Source organism: Hypoxylon trugodes (assembly GCF_022578975.1).
Source record: "Hypoxylon trugodes strain CBS 135444 unplaced genomic scaffold F4822scaffold_1, whole genome shotgun sequence".
In the NCBI taxonomy this organism is placed as follows: Eukaryota; Fungi; Ascomycota; class Sordariomycetes; order Xylariales; family Hypoxylaceae; genus Hypoxylon; species Hypoxylon trugodes.
Genome location: NW_026250016.1, coordinates 3,086,601 through 3,108,024, shown reverse-complemented (window position 1 = coordinate 3,108,024; position 21,424 = coordinate 3,086,601). Strand labels below are relative to the sequence as shown.

At 47.9% G+C, this 21,424-nt stretch overlaps 3 protein-coding genes across 3 annotated transcripts; 1 reads left to right on the top strand and 2 right to left on the bottom strand.

Annotated features, from left to right (window-relative positions):
- Positions 1-1,034: 1,034 nt before the first annotated feature.
- F4822DRAFT_439807 (uncharacterized protein) lies at positions 1,035-2,453 on the top strand (the record flags this gene model as incomplete). The annotated part of the gene is made up of 4 exons (XM_051462669.1): positions 1,035-1,259; positions 1,326-1,650; positions 1,714-1,785; positions 1,955-2,453. The coding sequence occupies 4 exons, from the start codon at positions 1,035-1,037 to the stop codon at positions 2,056-2,058; spliced, it is 726 nt and encodes a 241-aa protein (XP_051319747.1). The 3' UTR covers positions 2,059-2,453.
- Positions 2,454-13,457: 11,004 nt separating this feature from the next.
- Positions 13,458-14,359, bottom strand: F4822DRAFT_424429 (uncharacterized protein; the record flags this gene model as incomplete). Its single annotated transcript, XM_051460143.1, has 2 exons — positions 13,458-13,697; positions 14,351-14,359. 2 exons carry the CDS (start codon positions 14,357-14,359, stop codon positions 13,458-13,460), a joined length of 249 nt encoding a protein of 82 aa, XP_051319746.1.
- Positions 14,360-18,760: 4,401 nt separating this feature from the next.
- On the bottom strand, positions 18,761-21,420 carry F4822DRAFT_386632 (Cullin repeat-like-containing domain protein). The gene is made up of 3 exons (XM_051456728.1): positions 20,680-21,420; positions 19,425-20,604; positions 18,761-19,297 (listed from the first exon to the last, which is right to left on the bottom strand). The coding sequence occupies exons 1-3, from the start codon at positions 20,888-20,890 to the stop codon at positions 19,252-19,254; spliced, it is 1,437 nt and encodes a 478-aa protein (XP_051319745.1). The 5' UTR covers positions 20,891-21,420; the 3' UTR covers positions 18,761-19,251.
- Between the last annotated feature and the right edge of the window lie 4 nt (positions 21,421-21,424).

Below are 21,424 nucleotides of genomic sequence, written 5' to 3'. Positions count from 1 at the left end.
CGAAGGTTTAGGGCCGTTATCGTTTGGGATACTGTGAGGTGGGGTCGTCGCACTGCAGTGGAATAGTGAGGCGTTAGGTACCGTTGCGTTGGGTACCCATCCCCGTGACCGTGAACTACCCAACCCCTAAAGTGTAGAGGTGAGATAGATCTATTCATCCCCTCTCTAGAGAGCAGAGGGCTATTGGTATCCCACCACCTCCGTTCTTATATACAGGAAGAGTGAAAGCCCTTAGAAATAGAATAGGGCACATATAGCTATAACTATCTTAATATCTTACAGGGTTCAATATAGGGGTTTTTAAATCCCTGCCCTAAACTATCGGCTGGTAAACCGGTGTGCGGGATCTAACTTGAGATCCCGGTCTTTATCCATGGCTTCGGGAATGAAGCGAAGAGTGTTTAATTACTAAAGTGCCCATTACGTATGTCAGTCTTATAAGTACTGCTTACATGGAATATGAAATAGATATCTTTCGTTTTCAACTTAAAACCAGCCTTGTTTTGAGTTTTAAAATTTCTGTATAGCTCATAGGTGAGCTAGGTAGTCACCTATAAGCCAGCACTCTATCCAAGGATGTACTCGGTCTCGGGGTACTTACCTAGGTACATATACTGATCTCCTACGATGCCGGCATGCCTGTCTAAGTACGATACAAAGCTTGCTTTTTGAGTGTATGTCTTCAATATCAACATTGGGGGTACCGATACAGAGATGAACGAGGCGTCCAATGATCATACGTGTCGCACTCTCCCGGCCAACTACATACATCCCGGAGAACGCCATCGTAGCATTCCGCTCTACTGTTTTGCTTTTCCTCGTAAATACGAAAAGGCGATAGGCGCAACCTGCAGCAATTCCGTTTCTGATTTCTTACTTGTCCACGTAGATTGTTACACGTAGTTCATCAGGCAACAGAACACTCGTTCATCAAGATATGAACTCCTCTCATCCATAGCCATTATAGGTAACTTACCACTTTGGTAAAAACGAACTCGACGTGGACACTCGATAATTAACAAAGAAACAGAACAATGGGTTGGAAATGCAACACCTGCAAACGCGAGTTCGCCCACTGGCGATCTCGGGACCAACACGTCGACGCCCTGGGACATCAACCTCTCGACTTCGACTGCCGCGGCAACGGTTGTAACGATTGCTTCTCGAACAGTAGCGACCGCCGAGACCACGAGGCGAAGACGCACTCTTATTGTAGCGACTGCCAGAAGAGTTGCGGGAACCCTAACAATCTGAGGATGGTGAGGAGATAAAATAGATGATCCGGAATACGTGAGAACACCAGACTGAACAAATCACCCCGACAGCATCTCAATTCGCGCATACATCGCGGCAGTTCCATCCAATGCCCCTTCTGCAAAACGAACTACGCGACTGCGACGGGTCTTGCGCACCATCTCGAAGGAGGCCGTTGCTCGAAAGCATCGTTTCTGAACCGCGACCAGATATACAAGGCCGTTCGGGCTAAGGATCCCACCGGTATGATCTCCAAGAAGTTGATCGGCTGGCATGGGTCCACGACATACGAGGCCACGGATAAAGCGTGGAATGGATGGGCATGGGAATGCTACCTCTGCAACCGCACGTTCAACGCTAAGCCAGGCTTAGATCAACACTTGCAGTCGCCTATACGTAAGATGAACCCAGTATTTCATCCGTAGACTCATGAGGCTGACATCATGGCCACATACCCAGACCAGCAGGCGCTTTACCACTGCCCAGATAGGAACGGATGTGGGCGTGAGTTCAAGACTCTGGCTGCCGTTAGTAAGTTTCCCTGGTGCTTGATTCAACTAAGTCATCAGTCCCGCTCCGCTATGCCCATTCGGACTCAAGTGGATAGGATGACTACCTCAGGAAGAGGCAATTCGAACTCATATCTAGCCCTCAAGAGCTTACTCAAGCAATATTTTGTTAACCGAGCGCTACTTCATAGTGAACCACCTCGAGAGTGAGAGCTGTGGCTATACACGTTTCGAGAACGTGCAAAAGAGTGTGAGCAACATCGTTAGCGGAGACCGACGTCTCACTTTCATCTAGGAGACACCAAATGAGTCGAGGCCAAATCTCGATACCTTGGCAGTCTATTAGGTTTGCCGGGCCTCTGAGCTATTCGTACGTATGGCGTTGCTATCAAACGATTTGGTCAACATTATGTCATCCCCAGACTTGAGGCTCTACAAGAAATGATCAAATCCGGGAATGATCTGGCACTCGGCCAAATAATCCAGATCCGAGTTCCGTTGTACGCAACCTACTCGGCCGGTATTCAGTCCCGAAGGGAAAAAAGATTGACCCATCGTGAAACCTTACCTGGTTCCCAACAAATCGCCGTTCGTTATTCGGGCCGAAGCTCTCGTATGTAGAGCACAAGTCACATTTCCAATATTACCTCCCTACCTAGCGTTTAGTTGCAGAAATCCTAAGCATGCGATGAAGATCTTCCCATCTCTTATTCACGTCACGAGACATTATGTTAGGTATTTGTCATGTGTAACTTGCGTCGGAGATATAACGCGAGCAATCCAATCCGAATCTTGAACGCATTTCCCCACGCTCCTGTGGTGCAACGGTACCTGTTTATGTACCTGAACCTATACGTGGTCGTACTAAGCGGGGTAATGTACCTATCTAGGTAGCCAAGTAGCACTCCTATACCGCATATACGTAGCAATAGACGGATATCAATATTGGGTATAACGGGACGGCATACTTGGGCTAGTTGATTGGTCAATGTGTGTCTATTTGTGTACCTAGCTGGGTACTTAATATACCTTTGCACTTACCGATCTTCAATACATATACTGCACATACTAGGTATGTAACCTCCCTAGCTACGATAGTGTCTTTTGCCGGCTGTACGGCTCCAATGAAGTGTAGGAGGGGTAGAGACGAAAAACGCCATGCGGATCGCCCATCGTGGGGTAAGTCCGAAGCCTGCCGGTATCCGGAGAATCATGTCGCACCCCGAGTTGGAGCGAAATGAAACGTGAGAGCGCGAGCCGGAATAGAGAAAAAAACGGAGTGTTCTCCTATCTTCCAAGGTTGTTGTGTGTCTTTTCATATTGAAGGATGGCGATCTATCACGAGAAGAAGTAAGACGAAAGAACCTACCGATATATCGCTATCGCAAGCCGGCAGCGCTTGGACGTAACTTGGGGAACTAATATTAGCTCAACGCTGACTGAGTTCGCGAAGCGAGGTCAATTACGAGTAAGAGCTCTTCCCGCACCCCCTCTCCTCTTGAGGGTTGCATTGGCTGGTTATCTAGCTGGGGATACCTAGCTAACTAGCCCCCATCTAGACAGAATGGGAGCGGAGGTGAAAACGGAGGTTGGACAGATCGGGTAACCTCTCAAGACATGTCCGAATTCTCCCGCGCCGGCCGAGCCCCCCAACCGCTCATCGGACAGCCTATCGACCCCGATATCGAACGTTGTTCAAGCTGTCCGCGAAATTCGGGCTGTGGAGATCGACACGTTTAGCGGGACCACCGTCCTAGAAGCCGGATCGCCGACAGGTCAGATCAACACCATCAGCCGCATCTTATCGCTCCAGGCTACCGAGGAGATCGGCACCATCCGGTGCATCACATTAAACTTGAACGTTACGTCCTATTGTCCGCGGGCTTTGAGAAGCACTGTAGGAATGGGGGAATACGAGCTGATAAGGATGCATAGTATGTGAACCATGTCGTGGAAGCGAATAGTGAGCAAAATAATGCCTTAATCGTTTCTCCTACAGCTCTCGGGCGCCAGGTGAAGCACGCCCGGAGAAGCAGTCCCTGCTGCCAAGAAAAACGTCATTGCCTCTCTTTTCCCAATCCCACCCTGAGGGAATTTTTTGCTGACTCGGGATTTGCAGTGAAGCTCCCCGATATTATTCATGTAAGATTTGTAGGTTCCGCGCATGCGTATAAGCTGGCACTAAGGCAATGTCTGACTTGCATGATGCTAGGAAACCAGCTACGGCATTGTAAAACCCCTGGCCGGCACCTACCGTCATCCCGAGACACCCTAAAGTATGACAGCGCAGACCACGAATCCGAGCCCGCGATAGTAATTGGGAAGATATGCAAGAATGTGAGCGAGGAAGAGGCACTGAATTATGTCCTGTGTTAAACAGCCGCAAACGACGTGTCCAACATATTCTTGAAAATGTCGCAGGGCCAAGCCTGCTATTCCAAGGGGTTTGATGGATCCTGCCCCTTAGGACCCGTACTCGTTTCTGCAGCGGGTATGCCCGATCCTAGCGCATTCACAATTCGTGGTCCAAAGAACGGGGAGGTGATGTAGAGCTCCGGTCTCAGGTGAGTCAGCCATTGAGAAGAAGAGAAAAAAGAAATGAAACAATCAAAAGGCCGTATGTCAGAAGTTCTCGCATGAGGAGGAGCGCGATATTAGCTGATTCGACTCGTTAAGTGACCTGATCTTCAATTGCGAGAAAGTTATAAGCTTCCTATCTCAGGGTAACCACCCTTCTGCCCGGGTACCTACAGGGTCGCCCGTTTGAGTAGGTTCCGGGAAGAAACGTCCAGCGTTTCTCCGTGACAAGGACAAGTTCGTGGTGGGACTACTTCCGCATGTTGGAAGCCTACACTTAGTATTCGAGGCTGAGAAATAGCGGTCTATACGTTGGCCTCAACCCATACTCCCAGCAGGGATGTTTTGGGGAGAAAAATTTTTTTTTCCTTCCACATCACGATATCGTTGGGCAATGAGGCTTATGCAAAGCATAGATATGCGCAGGTAATTTCACCCAACTAATGTCGAAGTGGGTCGTGAGATATCGTGAAATATCAATTTTCAACAGATATTCCCAATTTATTTCGGGCTTCACCGGGCATGACTTCAGCCTCGCGAGGCCGTGCAAAACCTCCGAGTACGGAGCCGCGTTTGAGTAGAGTCAGACTAGTTGGCAATTTGGAGGTTTCCTAATTGCTGTAATTTTGTGCCGCTTAGATACGTATGCCGAATATCGGCAATCATATAGGGTTCTCAGTCGCGTGTGTCGGGAGTGATCGCTGACTGGTCAGACTCGTTCGACGCCCGCGAACCCATAGCCTACCTATCTAAGTGCTGAGTAGTATTACTAAGAGTAGGTCAACGTCAAATCTGAGCTTAACAGGGTTTATATGCAATGGAACGTCCGGAAAAGCGGATTTGATTGCCGATGCAACGGGAACCGCGAAACCACGAAAGGACGTCGACATCAAAGGAGGATCCTAGGAGCGACACCCATTACCTCGGTCTCAGCCAAGTATCACGATGCACACACCATCATGAGGGATATATTATTAGTTAATACCCCAATGCATGGTGACCTCTGTCCCCTTACGTCCTGCATGACACCATCAAATCACCGGCGGGTCTGTATGTAGAGTCGGTCCCTTGACGTCGTGCAACAGATGCGCCTCTGAAACTATTGGTTGGATTGATATTTCTGGAAGATATGGTTGATACCCAAATGGCCAGCAAATTTCATCTAGCTAATAAAACGGATCTTTGCTTTTTATTTTGCAATATATGCTCGTACGATCTGGCCGCTAAGGGCGCCGAGATCTTCCATCTCATGAGTTTATAGATGGGGTAGACATTTTGGGAAGGCGGATGCGGATGACTTAATGCGCGGGAGAAATTTGCAAATCGGTGATTTGGCGTAGTTATCTTGATACTCTTCGTCGCAGAGTCACCAACGTAGGGCCAGCCAGTTCCATTCGAGGGATGTTCAGAAGCCGCATTAGTTACTAGGATGTGTCGACGAGACGGGTTAGTCAAGGTGTCTTTGGATGTTGACCAGCTCCTATCATCCGCCAACGGAGAAAATCGGAAAAGGTGAGAGGAGCTGAAGACCATCCCCAGCTCTAACTCCGCAAGGCGTCAACTTTCAAAACAGTTTGCTTAGTTCTCATGACCGAGAATTAGTGCCACAATAGATAGATGTGCCTATCAGAGACGGACACGCGATCATTATTGGATGAGGTCGTTTTTCCATGGGAAGGTTTAGTCCCTGGCCCCCATCCAGAAGATTAGGTGGACCCTGGCATAGAAGTGTTTTGAAGACAACCGGACGACGTATTGCGCGATACCCTTTTTTTCGAAGTAGAGCGACTCTGTAGACAACCTTGGAAGGTGTCCCGGAGATATGTGATAGTTGCCGAACCGCTTTTTGAACTCCTTAGGTACATACGATTCATAAAGCGCCATCCATTGTGGATAGGATCTCACAATGGAGGGTATCAGTTAATCGAATTAGGCCAACCGTATGTAACAGGGATCCGGATGGCTCTGCGTTTGTTTTTGAAAAGCCCCCTAGCCAATAACAAGAACTCATGGAGAGGGTCCTGTAAAACGGTCCTATCCGTGACAAACCGCTGTGGAGCTGGGGCACATTCCCACCAAACAGTTCCGATAATCCACCGTCTTTCGTCGATGATGTCACAATATTGTAACGCCCGCAGAGGGGATATGTTAGCGTCCCGCACCTACATTACGGGATTGGGTAGGTGAAAGAAAACGGAGTTGAAAACTTTAGGATAGGCGCACTTGGTCCGTCCATTGGGCGGGGGTAACCAATGGTTTGGAACCATGTAGAGTGTGCGATGACTCTTTAGGAGGCTAGCTCTGGGGTGAAGAAAATTATCGGTGACATCTCGTCTCAATGCCTCCACAGAGTATGGCCCTTACCCGATGCATGGCACCACTGGCTAATGGCTACATTAGGTACCTAGGTAAATTTTAGTACCATAATGAACCTTTTAGAGAAAAGGTTCTTGTGGCGACTTGAATATAGGGAATATCCGAGAACGACATGGTGTCGAATACCCAGATCTGTTTGAAACCGTCTAGAGTGGTTGGATGTACTATCATGCCGATACTCACAACGACGCAAAAGTGTCTGGTCTCTAGCAGCGACCATGGCGGATGCTTCTAGTGGAACTCCTTGGGATCGGGTGACATTGGTCGGGACCGAGCCTCGTGCTTGAGATTAATTACATATTCTTCCTCTGCAAGATATGTAGACAAGAGAAAGGAGGAAATCGCCATTGGATACGATGGTTCGGTCGTTGTTTGGTCCTGCAACCAGTATTGGCTCGGTAATCTCGCTAAAGATCGAAAAAAAAAAAAAAAAAAAAAAAAGCGAATATGCTTGGTCTGCCGTATTCTGACTGCGACTCATGGAAGATCAGGGTATCAACAGGATGCTGCAGAGTACGGGGCCAGACTAGTTTGACCGACGAAGAAAAACTCTGCCTCAGACGATATGCGCAGCCGGACCTATAGCGGTGGATAAACGGACGGGCGGACGCGTGTCCCCATAGGAGGAAATGATGCCAAGGAACAGTGAGTCCATTCCGTGTGTCTATGGTTGTCTCTGCCCCTGTTCCTGTTTCTGGTCTTCATCGGGGAGTGTGTGAGATCTCCCTAACGCCTCATTACGCCAATGGCGGTAAGCACAATGATTAGTTGGAGGATTACATAATTTATCTTGAAGATGGCGCGACAAGGACGGGAAGTCAATAGTAGGAATGAAATAATGCCCGCAAAAAAGCCATCGTGAAGCACCTAATGTAGGCGGATCGACGTGGAATTACATGCATCCCCCATGCGCATCGTGCATGTATATGTAAGTGTGACGTTAGCAAAAACGTGGAGAGGTAGATAGACGATATCGAAATCTGCAGTAAGGGTCGACAAGAGGGTCAATGGCGTTGTTGGAATGATTTTTTCCTCGAATGAAGGATGATAGGATCACAGTAAGGGCTTGGACAAGAGTCGGTGAATGGATGAAATGGGTGGAATGGTGAAATAATGAATTGCATTTAACGCAGCTAGAGGAGAAGTAGGTAAACCTTAGTGAGTTACACCACCTGGGGCGCTCTTCCCGTCCACTGTATGTATGCCCTAACCGGACTATCCCAGTTTCTAACCTAAATTTACATATCCCCCCCTCCTTCCGTGGAGAACCCTCGACCCTCAGTACAGTACATTGGATACCTATACCTACCTAGGTAATTACACTAAACCCAGGAAGCTGCTGACCCGTTCCAGCGGGCTGATAAGGCGCGGGGCGCCCCGGGCTGCGCCTGCTTTTGCTGGGGTTTTAGGTTATGCATCTATCCGCCGCATGGGAACTTTGCTTGGAGATACGATACCTAATCGTACGCCAGCGTTGAGGTACATACCTATAATTACTTGCATTATACTGAAGTGGCAGGAACCTTGGAACCTGGAGGGACATCCCATCCATTACACATACCGTACATACCGTAAGCTTATTAGGGTACACCACCTACATACATACACTACGACCTACATGAAGGAAAGTACATGTATTGGATATTCATCCTACAGGTGGTTACCTACATCTATGTAGCCTACATGATGTACCAATGTAGAAGTAATAATAGAATTAGGAAGCAAACAAGTAAAAAACTTACTTACATGCCACTTACATTACATTACACCATACCCTCATCCATCATTCAGCCATACCTATAACCATACCTATAACCATACCTATAACCATACCCATACACATTACATATACATATACACATATAGATACACACACACATACACTGCATATAGATATGTACTCGTACAAACCATCCATATGAGACAATGTATTGGAATATCTCCTTTCTTATGTACTTACATCCCCAATATCTTTAGGTAACATACCCTCTTCCAGACCAAGACTTTTCTGCATAGTCCAATCACATGCAATTGCAATTGGGAAAATCACCTCGAAGTCGCGCCGTCAACAGCAGATCTGAAATTAGGATCATGATCAGCACGCTCTTCCCCCTCCTCAATGTCCGTGATTTCAGGCTACTCGGCATCCCTTTGCCAGCAATCCCGTCTCTGGCTCGTCGTTATTCACGTTCACCGCTCTGGGGGATGACGCCGTCACTGATGAGTCTCCTGATTTCGCTATCTCGGCCCCAGCCCGTTGATTGGATACCTAGAGCGCTAACCGTCACATAGCGTCACGGCAGTGGATTTTGCGAATTGTTGGTTTTCAACAATATGCTCATTCATTCTCCATCGTTGGATAGGATCAATGGTTTTTTACTCATTGCAATAAATCGCCGCGAGAACGAAGAGTTGGAGAAAAACCAATACTTAGCCACCATGCTGCTCAAGTGCTTACATACATCCCGAAGCCCCCAAAAAGCCTCCTTTGCACCTTCGTTCTTACCATATTTCTACTTTAAGACAATTTCTCCTCGCTAGGTACTCAGCCTAGCCTATTACGTAGGCAGGAGTTACCTATTTAGGAACTTATCATGACTCTCCATATGCGGAGAGGGGGGCAATGGGTGGGTGAGTAGGTAGCCCGTCTTGTTCACTCCGAAGAGACAAGGAGTTGATTGGATGCCGTTGAGATGGGATTTAAGCACCATTGCATGTCCGGCAACAGTAATTTCTGTGTATGATCGCCGTCGGCCTCAATGGGCGGGCAAACGTGTGTGGATGATTAGCCAGGGCCTCTCCCGTCAGATACGGAGCGCCGTCTGTGTAGGTATTTTTCTTAGTCGCATTTTCGACGGTGTGTAGGTATGAACAACAACACCAGGACTCCATCGTTTCCCCCGCTTACTATCCACGTTCCGAACAAAGTGGGTTTACGAAAGTTGGCGCAACAAAGAAAAGGCAGATGGTACGGCACGAAGGAATACAACGTTGACTTTTTGGCAACGACACTAGCAGAAATCGCGATCCCTTGGCCTCGTCGGTGTGGGTATTGTCAATCTTTGGTCATTCTTTTTGCGAAAGACCGAAGAGGCCAAAACCCTGAATCCACTTTTCGCGATGATCTTCGGGACAAACAGACAAGCTTGATCGGCAACATCGCCTATCGCATGCATTTCTGAAACAAAGCCCATCGCCAAAGATTCGACAGTCGCACAACGGTGCCGAAGGGGAGAGGCGCGCGCCCTACCAGGTATAATGCAATGTATGTAATGTACATACCTAACCTAGGCAACTAGGTAGGAAGGGGATTATGTATGTATCCTGTATTCCCAAGGGGGCCAAGGGATTGCATATACATACATACATAACATATGATAGTGACCGCGAATGCCGATGGAACCGAGCCAAGCCACCTAAAAAAAACAGCCTGGGGGACGGTAGGACGGTTGCTTGGATTGACGTATGTGGGTAGGTAGGTAGGTACTGTAGGCATGTATGTAGATATCGCAAGGTAGGGCTTACCATCATCTGCAGCACAGTAGTTACCAGTGACCCCAAACTCGGTTTCCCTACCCACGTGCTCTGCTCACCTCGCACCGTCAACCTGGTGAGATTGCGAAATCCTTACAAAGCGCACGGGATAAGATAAGCATAAGGTACCATACCGAACTTCGGACGCGTCGGTCCGTCAGGGTGGGAGCTTACTGAACGTCTACTAGTAGGTATCTACCTAGGTAGGTATTCATAATCGTTGACGTTAACGATGTGAAGTCCTACGTTACCGGCATGATTGGAACTTTCCTGATAGGCATTGGTAGGCATGGGGGTTCGAAGGGATTGAATGCTGTTATCATCAATCAATCAATCAATATGCCGAGATGACGTTCGTTGAGGTGATGTCAGCTAGCTAAGTCGGTGACCTCTCTCGTTCAACGAAATTGAAGAGAGGGAGGGGGCCGCGCTGAAAAAGCTCCATATCCATGCCTGAGTTGTGGTCTGTGATTGTGACTCAGGAACAGCTGGCTCCTCCCAATGGCCGCTTACTGCCAACTTGTATGCAAACAGCAAATCACTTAACTAATCAATCGCGAAGTGCAGCTTTTCGGGTTGCCTTGTGGCCGCTTTGACGGTGTTCAATTGGCTAGACATGCCTACGGAGCCCACAGGTACAGGCTATATACCGAATAAAAACTCAGCTAGCTAGGATCTGCTGCGAGAACGTGCAGTGCAGGCTGTCATGTCGAGAGAATTCAGCACCTTTTTGAAAAGCAGCAGCATGCGTAAAGAGACCGCAGCACGCAGCAAGCAAGTTCGGATCTTCGCGCGTTCTGAATGGCATTTACAGAAATGGGCTTATCTTACACTTAGACTGATGACCTGTATGTATGCAAACTCCATGACGAGGTACCGGCTCTATAAGCAATTCTTGCGCCAAGAACAATACCCTATGCATGCAGTCATGCCCCCAATGTAGCATAGGTCTCTATATTCGGAAAATGTCTACCTATCTACTGTGTAGATAGCTGCTTTTTTCAGTCCCGAGATCATACCTTCATGGTCCATAGTCGCAAGGACCTGACTTGACCTTGGGGGGATGTGTATACCTTGTATACCTTGTATTATCTTTCGCGCAAAACAGGCTATATAATCATGTACGATAAGCTAAGAATAGACATTGGCATGGGATATGAATGTGGATGTGGATGTGGATGGGATGTATTGATGTAGGTATTATACATGCATATATGAAGACATATCACACATATTATACATATTAGAAGCACACCATGTATGTTTTCTATACGTTATCGAACCAGATCCGTTGGGCTGGGCAGCCTGGGCTAAGCTTCCCGAGCTGGACCCCTACATGTTACCTGTCAGAGTACCTACTGACCTTACGTGCCTACGTGCCTACATGCCTCCACGCCTCCACGCCTACATATCCACGATCCTCTTTTCGCTCGTATCGATATTCTAATATTGATGGAAGCATGATGCATGGGCATTCATGATCCTTTCCTCTCAATTCATTTCGCCGGTCTCCATATCCCATAGCCTCACTCTGTCTCTTTTTTCTCTTGTATGTACATACCAAGGTTAGAATTGCCGTCGGCGCTCCCCTCCGTTGGTTCTAGTCGCCATTCATTTCCCCCCTCCATCCAATCCCCTCGCGATTTGTCGTGTACAAGGCAACATGATAAGGTACCTTGCAGGACATAAGGCTACAATAGAGGGGTAAGGAATTGACATGTCAAATAGACCCTACGTATTTCTAGTTCTTTTCTAGTTCTTCTCACCTAAGGTGTTACCCAGTATGATGACAAGTTTATAAGAGCCGCATTGGGTTAGTAAGTCTTCGTAATGGACTTAACTTACAACTAACTGTTGACGCCATTCGGTCCGTTCCAGCGATAGATACATAGTCTTGGTAAACTCATGACATGTCTTGAGTTGGAATTGAACTGCATTGAAGATCAATTGGAAGTATTGAAAGTACCTAAAGTAAAGTAGAGTAAAGCAGGTAAAGTAGGGGGGATAGATCGACCCTCAAGGTTGCGAGAGAAAAAAGATACTATAGTGAAAGTAGCAAAGTAACAAAGTAGTGAAAGGAAGTGAAAAGAGGAAAAAGACCTAAGTGCCGTACCAAGGTCAGGGTTAGGGTGTTTAGTGGTGCTGCGATACAAATGTACATTATAGTGATCTGTCTGCAGGCACAATTTACAATTTGCAGTCAGCAGAAAAAAATCCCGTTCCCTAATAATCCCCTAATAATTCCCAGTGCCTCGTGACCCTAAATCATGCCACACCGCTGAATGCAACGGTATCTAGGTACCCATTTTGAATACCTCTCTTTAGCGGTTTTTTGGCATTTTGCATTTTTAATATTCTTTTTCTTCTTCTTCAATATTCTTTACCACCCCTCCTTTATTTTATTTTATTTTATTTTTTTCCCTCTATACCACTTCCCCTCTTTTTAGTGAGGTTATGCAAAACCCACCTACGTGATCTTGGGCTTCCCTTGGACAAGATTGGGCAGCTTTATAGTTGCCTACCTACCTACGATGGTAAAGTGTCAATCAACTAATTTATCGATTTTTGTATTTTTAGCTTTTCCATAATATTAATTTTTTTATTTTTTTATTTTTTGCAATTCTTTTCTTCTTCTTTCCTCCTTCTCCGTAGCCCACACCCCCTACCCCTGGGCTTAGCTTAGACTGCACCCCCCGGTCCAGGTGCCTTGACAGTTGAGTGGATGGCCTTGTCATTATCTCCCATCATCACAAAAAAAATATGTTCAACTACCTACCCGGGTGTCCCATGGTGTCCATGATGGGCACATATATAAAGTTGGTCCCATCCCAACTTAAATAGCCCACCCTTTCCTAGAGAGATCAACGGTCTCAACGGGCATCAAACCAAATTACATACTCAGTAACATATATACATGACATAACATAACATTATACTCAACCTATACTCAAGACATACTTAAACGACTCTGATTCCCACTCTATCGTAACCTCTTGAAGTTGTCCTATCCACTTGTCAGAGACTATCTCAAAGACAGAACATACTATATTATACTACACTATACTATACTACTTATCTACTGCTTCACCAATCTTATAACAAGACTCGAGACTCTATACTCCTCTCGAATAGAAACTCGCCCTCCTTCATTGAAGTGACGCGACTTGTTTATTAAAACACCCTCAACACCACGACTCCTACACTCTTCTACTCTAAGCCTCTTTCGGCTACCTGTCCGTCACCATGTGCGTCAAGGAGGATCAACCTCTCGTCAACCAATGCTGCACGTTTTGCTGCAAGGCGGTCGACTTCGGCACCCACGACTACTGCGGTAACAACTATGCTTGCCCACGGTGTCCCGATTAGGAGCCTCGTCCTCCCCTCGGATGCAAGCCACGGGGGGGAAGACCCATACTCGCGAACACCGTCTGAGCGGTTCCCCTCCGGCTACTGTCCATTAATATGAAAAAAAAAAAAAATAAACCCATCCCCAATCTATTTTGCTACCCCCCTACAAAACCTACACCGCAACGACGAATATACCTACTTCTGAGAGGAAGAGCTCTTTTTTTCGCGTTTTTAATTCTTCAACAAAGCAACAATTATTAGTCGTGTAGGCTGCGCGGAGCGGAATCAACACCCCACGAAGGAATATAATTAAAAAAAAAATTCCTAAGACGACAGAAATCAAGAAAACGCAACCCGGCTACTCGTTTTTTTTTCCCTCCTTTAAGTGCCGTAAAAAGCACTATGGTCACTCCCTGACCCAAAAAACCACACAATATGCTCTACTACTACTGTCCTTACAGAGTACCCAAAATTCATATCTGGGTCGCCCCCGCATGCAAGGCTGACGATGAGACGGTCTAGCATGTATGACACTTGGCTCTCGTTACCATTCACCCAAGGATTGACCGTCCTTGCGCCGGGGCGAAAGCGAAGAGACAAGGAGACGAAAGAGAAAGCAGGGCAGGCAAAGCAAAGCAAAGCAGCGCTGCCTGCGTTGGTTGTATCACGTATGCTGCATGCTGCAAACTGCACTGCAACTCCTCGTTACCACATGTTGGGCTTCCCCTCCTCCCTCCCACCAAAGCACGCACCTTGTTCATTATGGCTCACCTCGACGCAACTCTTCGAATATACCCTGCCAACCCCTCTTGTACCACTCTACTACTCTGCTACTGCTCTACTCTTTCTCTCTCTTTTTGCTGCATAGCATAGCCGTGCGTCTTTCTGCGTTGGTTGTTTCTTACCCTTTTTTCCCCATCTCATTTTTCCCATTTTTACGTGCGTCCTGATTTGGTATTCCCTCTTTCTCGTTGGTTTGGGACACGCACACACATCATTGACACACACCTACTTATGGATGCGAACTGGAGTTCATATGGGAAGCAGCGCGCGCAAGGATTCGTGCGACAGTTTTATGTTTCGTCATTTTTTTATTGTTCATGATTTTCACTTGGATTTTTTCTTGGGCGGGCGCTGCAAGGAGCAAGGAACTGAACATCATCATGTAATGGGGCGCTAGGTTTAACGGTGTTTTATTGCTGCTTGCTGCTTTTTCGAATATTTTCGGGTGGATTTTGTTCCCCCACCAATATTTCCCAATCTCTCCAACCGCTCCCCGGGAAGCTGGCTGGCCTGGGCTGGCTCGCTAGCTGTCAAAAGTCCTGTCCGTCAGAAAGAGGGAAAAGAGACTACTACTGCTACTGCTACTCCACCTAACTATAGTGCCGGACGGGCCCGAAGCGTGGCGGGATTTCCCTTGCTGGTTTTCCTCTTTCCTTTCCTTAGTCAGGAATCGTGGTGGTTGTACCCAGGTAATGGATATACCCCCCCTGGACCGGATAAGAAAGTCAATCAGATACCCGCAAACTGGGGAAAATAAGGACACACCGGGGGGACTTGTTTAGGAATGGCGAATTGGCCCATGGGGCTTTTGGTGCGTCCCTGCGGAAGAATTGGGCAATGGGTAATGGACAATGGGCCAGGGGGGCAAACGACTACTACGCCCACCGGGAATGTTCAACTTAACATGGGGAAAGGAAAGGCTAGGAAGGGAAATTGATTTGTTTCGGAGGAGAAATGACATCGAGAACATGTGATTTCCATCTATTTTCTTATATCGATACCTTGTCACGCGGGCAATTTTGGGATGATTGTGCTTACTCTCGATGATACCAAGGCATGCTATGAGAACCAAATCAATAAATGAATGCATAAGTCATGATACGCTTTATCATACCCCAGAATCCTGTCTTCTAGTCTGTTCTTTCTTCCGTGACCCACCCCCTGCGATCCAAGCCTGCGAATCCCCGTCCGTTCTTGCATGGCAATGGTCTCGCCCAACCCCCAAATATAGATAATTCTTGACGGCCCCCATCCACCATCGGCGCCGCAGCCTGCTCGGTCCATTCGGCGACTGTAGGGCACGGCAGTGGCAAGCAAATCCTATCGGAGTCCCTGGGCATTGAACATGGATATAAATCATGATATTTGTTAATGCTGATTACTCCTAATATGGGGTTTCTTGTCTGACACGCGTCTCGGTTTCGTCGATGACTACTACTCTCGATCCTGCTGACGGGTTACCGTATACGTGTGTAACGTGCTTACGCCCGCATTGAGGCTTGCAGCACTATAAGCTATAGCTAATGAGGGGAGGGAAAAAGGCAAAAAAAGAAAAAACCTCCATGCTTTTTCCGATGATGCCCACACGCCCTGCGAGTTTATTGAAATCCCATACCGCATTCTGCTTCCCCATTCGGGGATATACGTTCAGCGGCGCTATACAATACTACACCAAGGATTACAAGAGTGATATAATATCTCGCTATGGGATGAATGTTATAGGCGAACAGGATTCTCACACGCCGCTCCTTGACATACGATTACACATTCATACATCATCCTATACATGAGCTATTAACCCACGAACCGGGGTGGACCATGGGGGCAGCAGCAAGCTACATGATGCTGCCCGTCGTCATTATTTCGCCCTTCCGTGCCATTGATGGAACGGAAAGACCTCGAAGGTTACGTGAATAGAGGCAAGGATCTCTCTCGATGGCAAAGGTACCTAGGCAGGCAGACCAAAGCGGACAAGACGGAACTGATTAACGGGAAGGACATCGTAGCCCCATCAATCCCGGGGATTAACAAAGTAGCATCAATGGTATGCCTTACTGGTCACCCCCCTAACAGCTACCACTAGAATAAACCCGTCCGCTCATCAACGGCCGAGATCCAATCAGCCCGAACACGGAGGCGAAACCGACTTATTGGTTGTCAGGGTTCTGCGGGGAGAATATCGAATCATCGATGTGTATTCTGATAACTGATATACTCTTTACTCGATAGTAATGAAACCCTACAGAGGCGCGCAGTGAATCATCATTCATCCAACAAGGCTTCGCTGGTCCACCTAAACAAGGTGAAGAGGCATGCCGCGTGTTCTCCTTGTTATCATGGAAGCTTCGGATCGGCTTACTCTGCCACTCCAGTTACAGGACCCTATATTGTTAATGCTACTATCGCTGTTATTTCTTTTCGGCTTCTTTCTGTAAAGGGAATTGGTCGGCCGATAGGACGGGTGGGCTTACACGTACATACACATGTTCATACATACATCCGTACGTAGGTACATACTGTACGTACATGCTTCGGCTGCAAATGGATTCCAACCAAACTTTCGTCCGCTTCATCTAGTAGGAGGTAAATAAGCAAATGTACATCGAGAAAGAAATGCACTCCGCCAGCCTGCAGCGATTAGGTAGTCCCAGCCCTGTAGGAACGGCGCTAGCGGACACTCTGCAGCATGCATTGGCAGCGAAGCAAGCAGACTTGGCGATGTCGCGTTGGAAGGAGACGAGGGTCCCCGACCAGTTCAGTGGAGTACGGGTAAGACAGGGTGTAGTGTGCGTATGGTCAGTGCAGCGTGAATCGTTCCTGTCCTGTCCGGTCCTGCATGGGGCGGGTTGCAGGAGAGCGTAATGTACACCGTCTCTCATTCGCCACGATTGCATTTTGTTCCTAGCTACCAGCGAACTGGCTGCAATAATCTACTAGGCTACGGCCGCCCGGGCGAACTAGGTTCTTGGGGAATAGGATTGACAGTCCGTGCTCCCCCAAACCCCCTTCACCTGCTTTCCGTCGGACAACAATAATGTACTTAGGTATGCGAAAGAAGTATGCGTACGTGTGCGTCTGTAGTGTGTGTCCAACCAAGCGAAGCAGTCCAGGGTGGCTGGCTTAACTAGCTCGCAGCGGTCATTGCCAGTCTCCCAAGTTCGAGGCATCGACGGATCATGTGGATCCAGGGGGTGCGAATTGGGCATCGCTGCGCTGTTCTCTCACCTGCTGTGTAACGAGCACATCGTCCAAGATTCGAGCGAACTGAGTGGCCGCAGGTTATTAGCCAGATATACGTGTGTGGGTTATGTGGCATACCTAGGTCAAGGTCGATGTCATGTCAATGTCGCGGAGGACCTTTAAAAATGCTGATTTGGAAGCAATACCTAAACCGGCATATCTTTTCAAAGAGGGGTACATTTGTTCAGCGCGCAGGGAGGGCCTGGGGCCGAAGCCACATTGCTACTTGGTGGTCCACTTGGCTGGGAATGAATGACGAATATGGCAATGAGGGATCAATCATAATAATAACTAAGGTAAGGTGAGCTTTCCCTTGGAATCCCGTCATGTGGGATTTAGAACGGGCGGAGCACGCGAATAGCAACGGTTTCTACTAGTCGCCGCTTGCTTTCTTTGTACATGAACCTCGAGACGAAGAACCCAGAGTACACCGACCTCACCTCACCTTGAGGGCGCTAGCAAGGCCCTGCTAGCAAGTATCGATTCCTGCATGCAGGTCGACCGAGAAGGGAAGACATTACTTAAGCAACACACGCCAAGCGATAGCAACGCAGATAGCCAGGCCCACAAGAATACCCAGCATTTGGGGACAGGTTGGCGAACAAGTATTCTCTTGGAAAAAAATAATAGGCGTTACTTAGGTACTTTGGGACGGGATTCCCCATGACCTTGATGTTCCTTCGATCGTCGATGCAGGCACGTATCTTTTGTCTGACCCAGCATCCATTAGTCACATATCACATTTTGATATCTCATCTTCCCTGGGGAATTTCAGCCTAGTGGAGCTTGTCCCCACGACAAGTACAGTCGTCTTACGTCGGATACCGCTCATCAGGCCACCTTCGACAATAGGGTGCTTGAATGACGACCAGGTCCGGCAGATGATCCTCTATGCAACATGCTTCCTGTTAACTCCATTGCCGGGCCGAAAGGGTATCACTTCTAAACAATAAACATGTCGCCCTTCGCGATGCGTAGTACGTCCAAATCGTTGGTAACGCAACGGAGCTTCACGGGGGAATCATTTCTAGATTCGGTCACCTTAACCCCAGTGACCCCCACTCATATCCAAGCTTCACTTTCAAATATTAGCTGCCACACATAGGACACCTGTCCGGAAATAATAGATATTAACTCACAGCTGCGATCCTGGGTTATATTGTGGCATACCCGGAGAAATCATCTGATGATCGCCGCATACGAGACTTGTGTAGGATCTGCCTGGGACATTTTGCGACGTTCAAATGGTTCAGCTCAATTATGTGTTCCAGCATGTTCCAGCAGTCGGCAGATGTCTCGGCAGCCTATCAATAGAGGCTCAAGAAAACTGCAGCGATGGACGACTTGTCGTACTTGACGTACTTGCCCTTGCCTTTGTCTATTTCGTGGTACCGATCCCAGAACCGATTGTAAAGAGGCTCCAACATCTGTTGCATATCCTTGGCGAACATTTGCCTCACTTCGCGTTCCATACTATACGACTTATGCCGAGATACTAGCTCATCGAAAGATGAGTTGAAGAGTTGGAACTTGCCCTTGATGCTGTCCTTATCCTTGCTGCTGAGTCCCTTCAGAATCGATGCCGATTCTGAAGATCCAGAGGGTGGTCGTTGAGACCGGCTCGTGTGGATCACGTCAAGCAGATGCATTGAGACGTCTTTGAACGCGTCAGTATAGTATGCTTTTGCCTTTTTCCGCCAGACCTCCAAGCCGCTTAGCCTGCCCTCCAAGAGTGGTTTGAGATCAGAAGTCCGAATCATACGTTCGATAATGGTAACACTGTTAGCTAAAAAGACACCCCAGACGGATTTCCCTTTTAGCAACATCCTCGCCTTCTGCTCGAGCGCCGACATTAATGCATCTATCGTGTCAGTGCAATAATGCGCGAATATCTCCTTGCCATCCGCGCCGATATCGAACGACGCCAAGCTAGGGATGCCATCCGTACTAGTATTCGCCGCCGCAGCCGACTTCCAGCCACCGTCGCCTAACGATATCATAATGCTGGATATTGGGCGGAGGAAGTCAACCATGGTCTGCAAACGTTGCATCGTCTCTGAGACAATGGGTACTGGAGAACCGTCCGAAGGGAGGGCTTGCATTCCCCCCACCTTCCGCTTCGTGTCCTCGAGTAGCTCGGCAAGTGAAGACTTGCCTGTCTCGCGAACAGGTTTTAGCGCAGCAGCCAAGGTAGATTTGAGCTCACCCGTGCGTTCCTCGATATTATTAGACAGATTGGACATTATCTCGGTGACCTCATATGCAAGATAACAATCGGTGTTAAGATGGTTTTTGATGTGATTGTTGATTTCGCGGATCGTTCGAGCCAATTCAGCCAGCGGGGCTTGACAGGTCATCTGAAAAGCCGGGCCCCAGTCTTGTCGCATAAATATGTTGCAGATGTTGTCGTATTCGGCAACGAACAAGCCTTCCATCGCTTGAGCGTACATGCCAATCCCATTGGTACCGGCCCGGTAGATGGTATCGGAGCTCTTTTTCCTCGCCGTATTGATACTTGCATATGCAAGGTTGACTAGAGTCTGCGATAGATATTGCCCTCTTACGTCGGCATAGATTTTGATTAGCGGGTTCTCGGATAACGAGTTGCCGGCTACGTAGGAATTCATTAGGCTTAACCGCGAAATCTTGTCCTGGGTCAGCAGGGGGAATGGCGTATTTTTGGTTGTGTATTGCAGCGGTTCAATCGAGCGCGGCGTCTCCGCTCGTAGCATCTTGTCGAACGAATTTTCAAGTTGGGTGTTACCAGACTTGATTAATCGTTGGAGGTCAGCCATAGTCTGCTGATTCGCACGTAGGTTCGAAGCTTTCATATCCGTAAAGGCCTTGTTTAATCGTTTGATCGAGTTCAGGTAGTTGGAAAGGCCAGCCTTTTCAGGGCCCTGTCGAATAATCGCTTCTTCGTCGCTTTTTGAATCCGCAGGTTGGCGAAGGCGCTCTATAGCTCCAATAACAGCTTCTATGTCTAAATGTTTTTCGCGAAATCAGCATCGAAGGGTATAGGTCAATGGGGAGCGAGGTAGGCAGAAATGGGACTCACTATTCCCCAGTGTTTGCAATGTCTTCGTCTCGCCATTAAGAGGACCTGAAACATCCCGCACACTCTTCCCAGTAGCTTCCAATCTCCCCAGACATGCTTGAATCTTTTTGGTCAATTGAGTCGTCTTTTCTAGTCTCGAGTTAAGTACGTCGACCTCGGCGCGAGCTTCTTCGTCAGCCGCATGACGGCCGTTAACAAGTCCTACAGCCATATTCCCTTACTTGGTTACTCGGTCGCTTCGTCGAGGGTGTGACTAAATCGTCACTCGTGCGTGGTGCCCAAAGATCGGAGAATAACGAGCGTCGCGATCGCAAAATACGGTTACGGCGGGAAAGTTGATGTTCAGTTTAAGTTTCTAAGGTAGTGCTCGGGTCCGTCGCCGCACAGAAATAAACCAAGGTACCCAACCAAGATCCAATGTAGGGGAAGGAAGTAGGTAGTCGTAAGGATGACGGCAACAGCAACCGCGCTACAGGCTACAGACTACAGAAAGAACGGGGTGGGTGTCTTGTAGGTGGGTTTTAGTAGATTTGGGGGCCAGTTAAGGTTCGTCTAGGTTCGTCTAGGTATCCCCTTCGGCTGATTCCGCTGTGCTTAGGCCACTGAATTATGCTACAGTGCATCGGCGTACTGATAACGCTTCACCGGTTTAGTTCATCACACCAATCGTTTGACGCTAAACCACCAGATTTACCAGACCGATCTCACCTTGAAATCGAAACCTAGCACTTAAAAAATTACATAT

Coding starts and splice junctions, on each gene's coding strand:
- F4822DRAFT_386632 (XM_051456728.1), bottom strand. CDS start 20,890: ATGGCTGTAGGACTTGTTAACGGCCGTCATGCGGCTGACGAAGAAGCT. Junction 20,605..20,679: donor ATTGCAAACACTGGGGAATA/GTGAGTCCCATT, acceptor AAAAACATTTAG/ACATAGAAGCTGTTATTGGA. Junction 19,298..19,424: donor TTGCTAAAAGGGAAATCCGT/CTGGGGTGTCTT, acceptor GCAAAAGCATAC/TATACTGACGCGTTCAAAGA.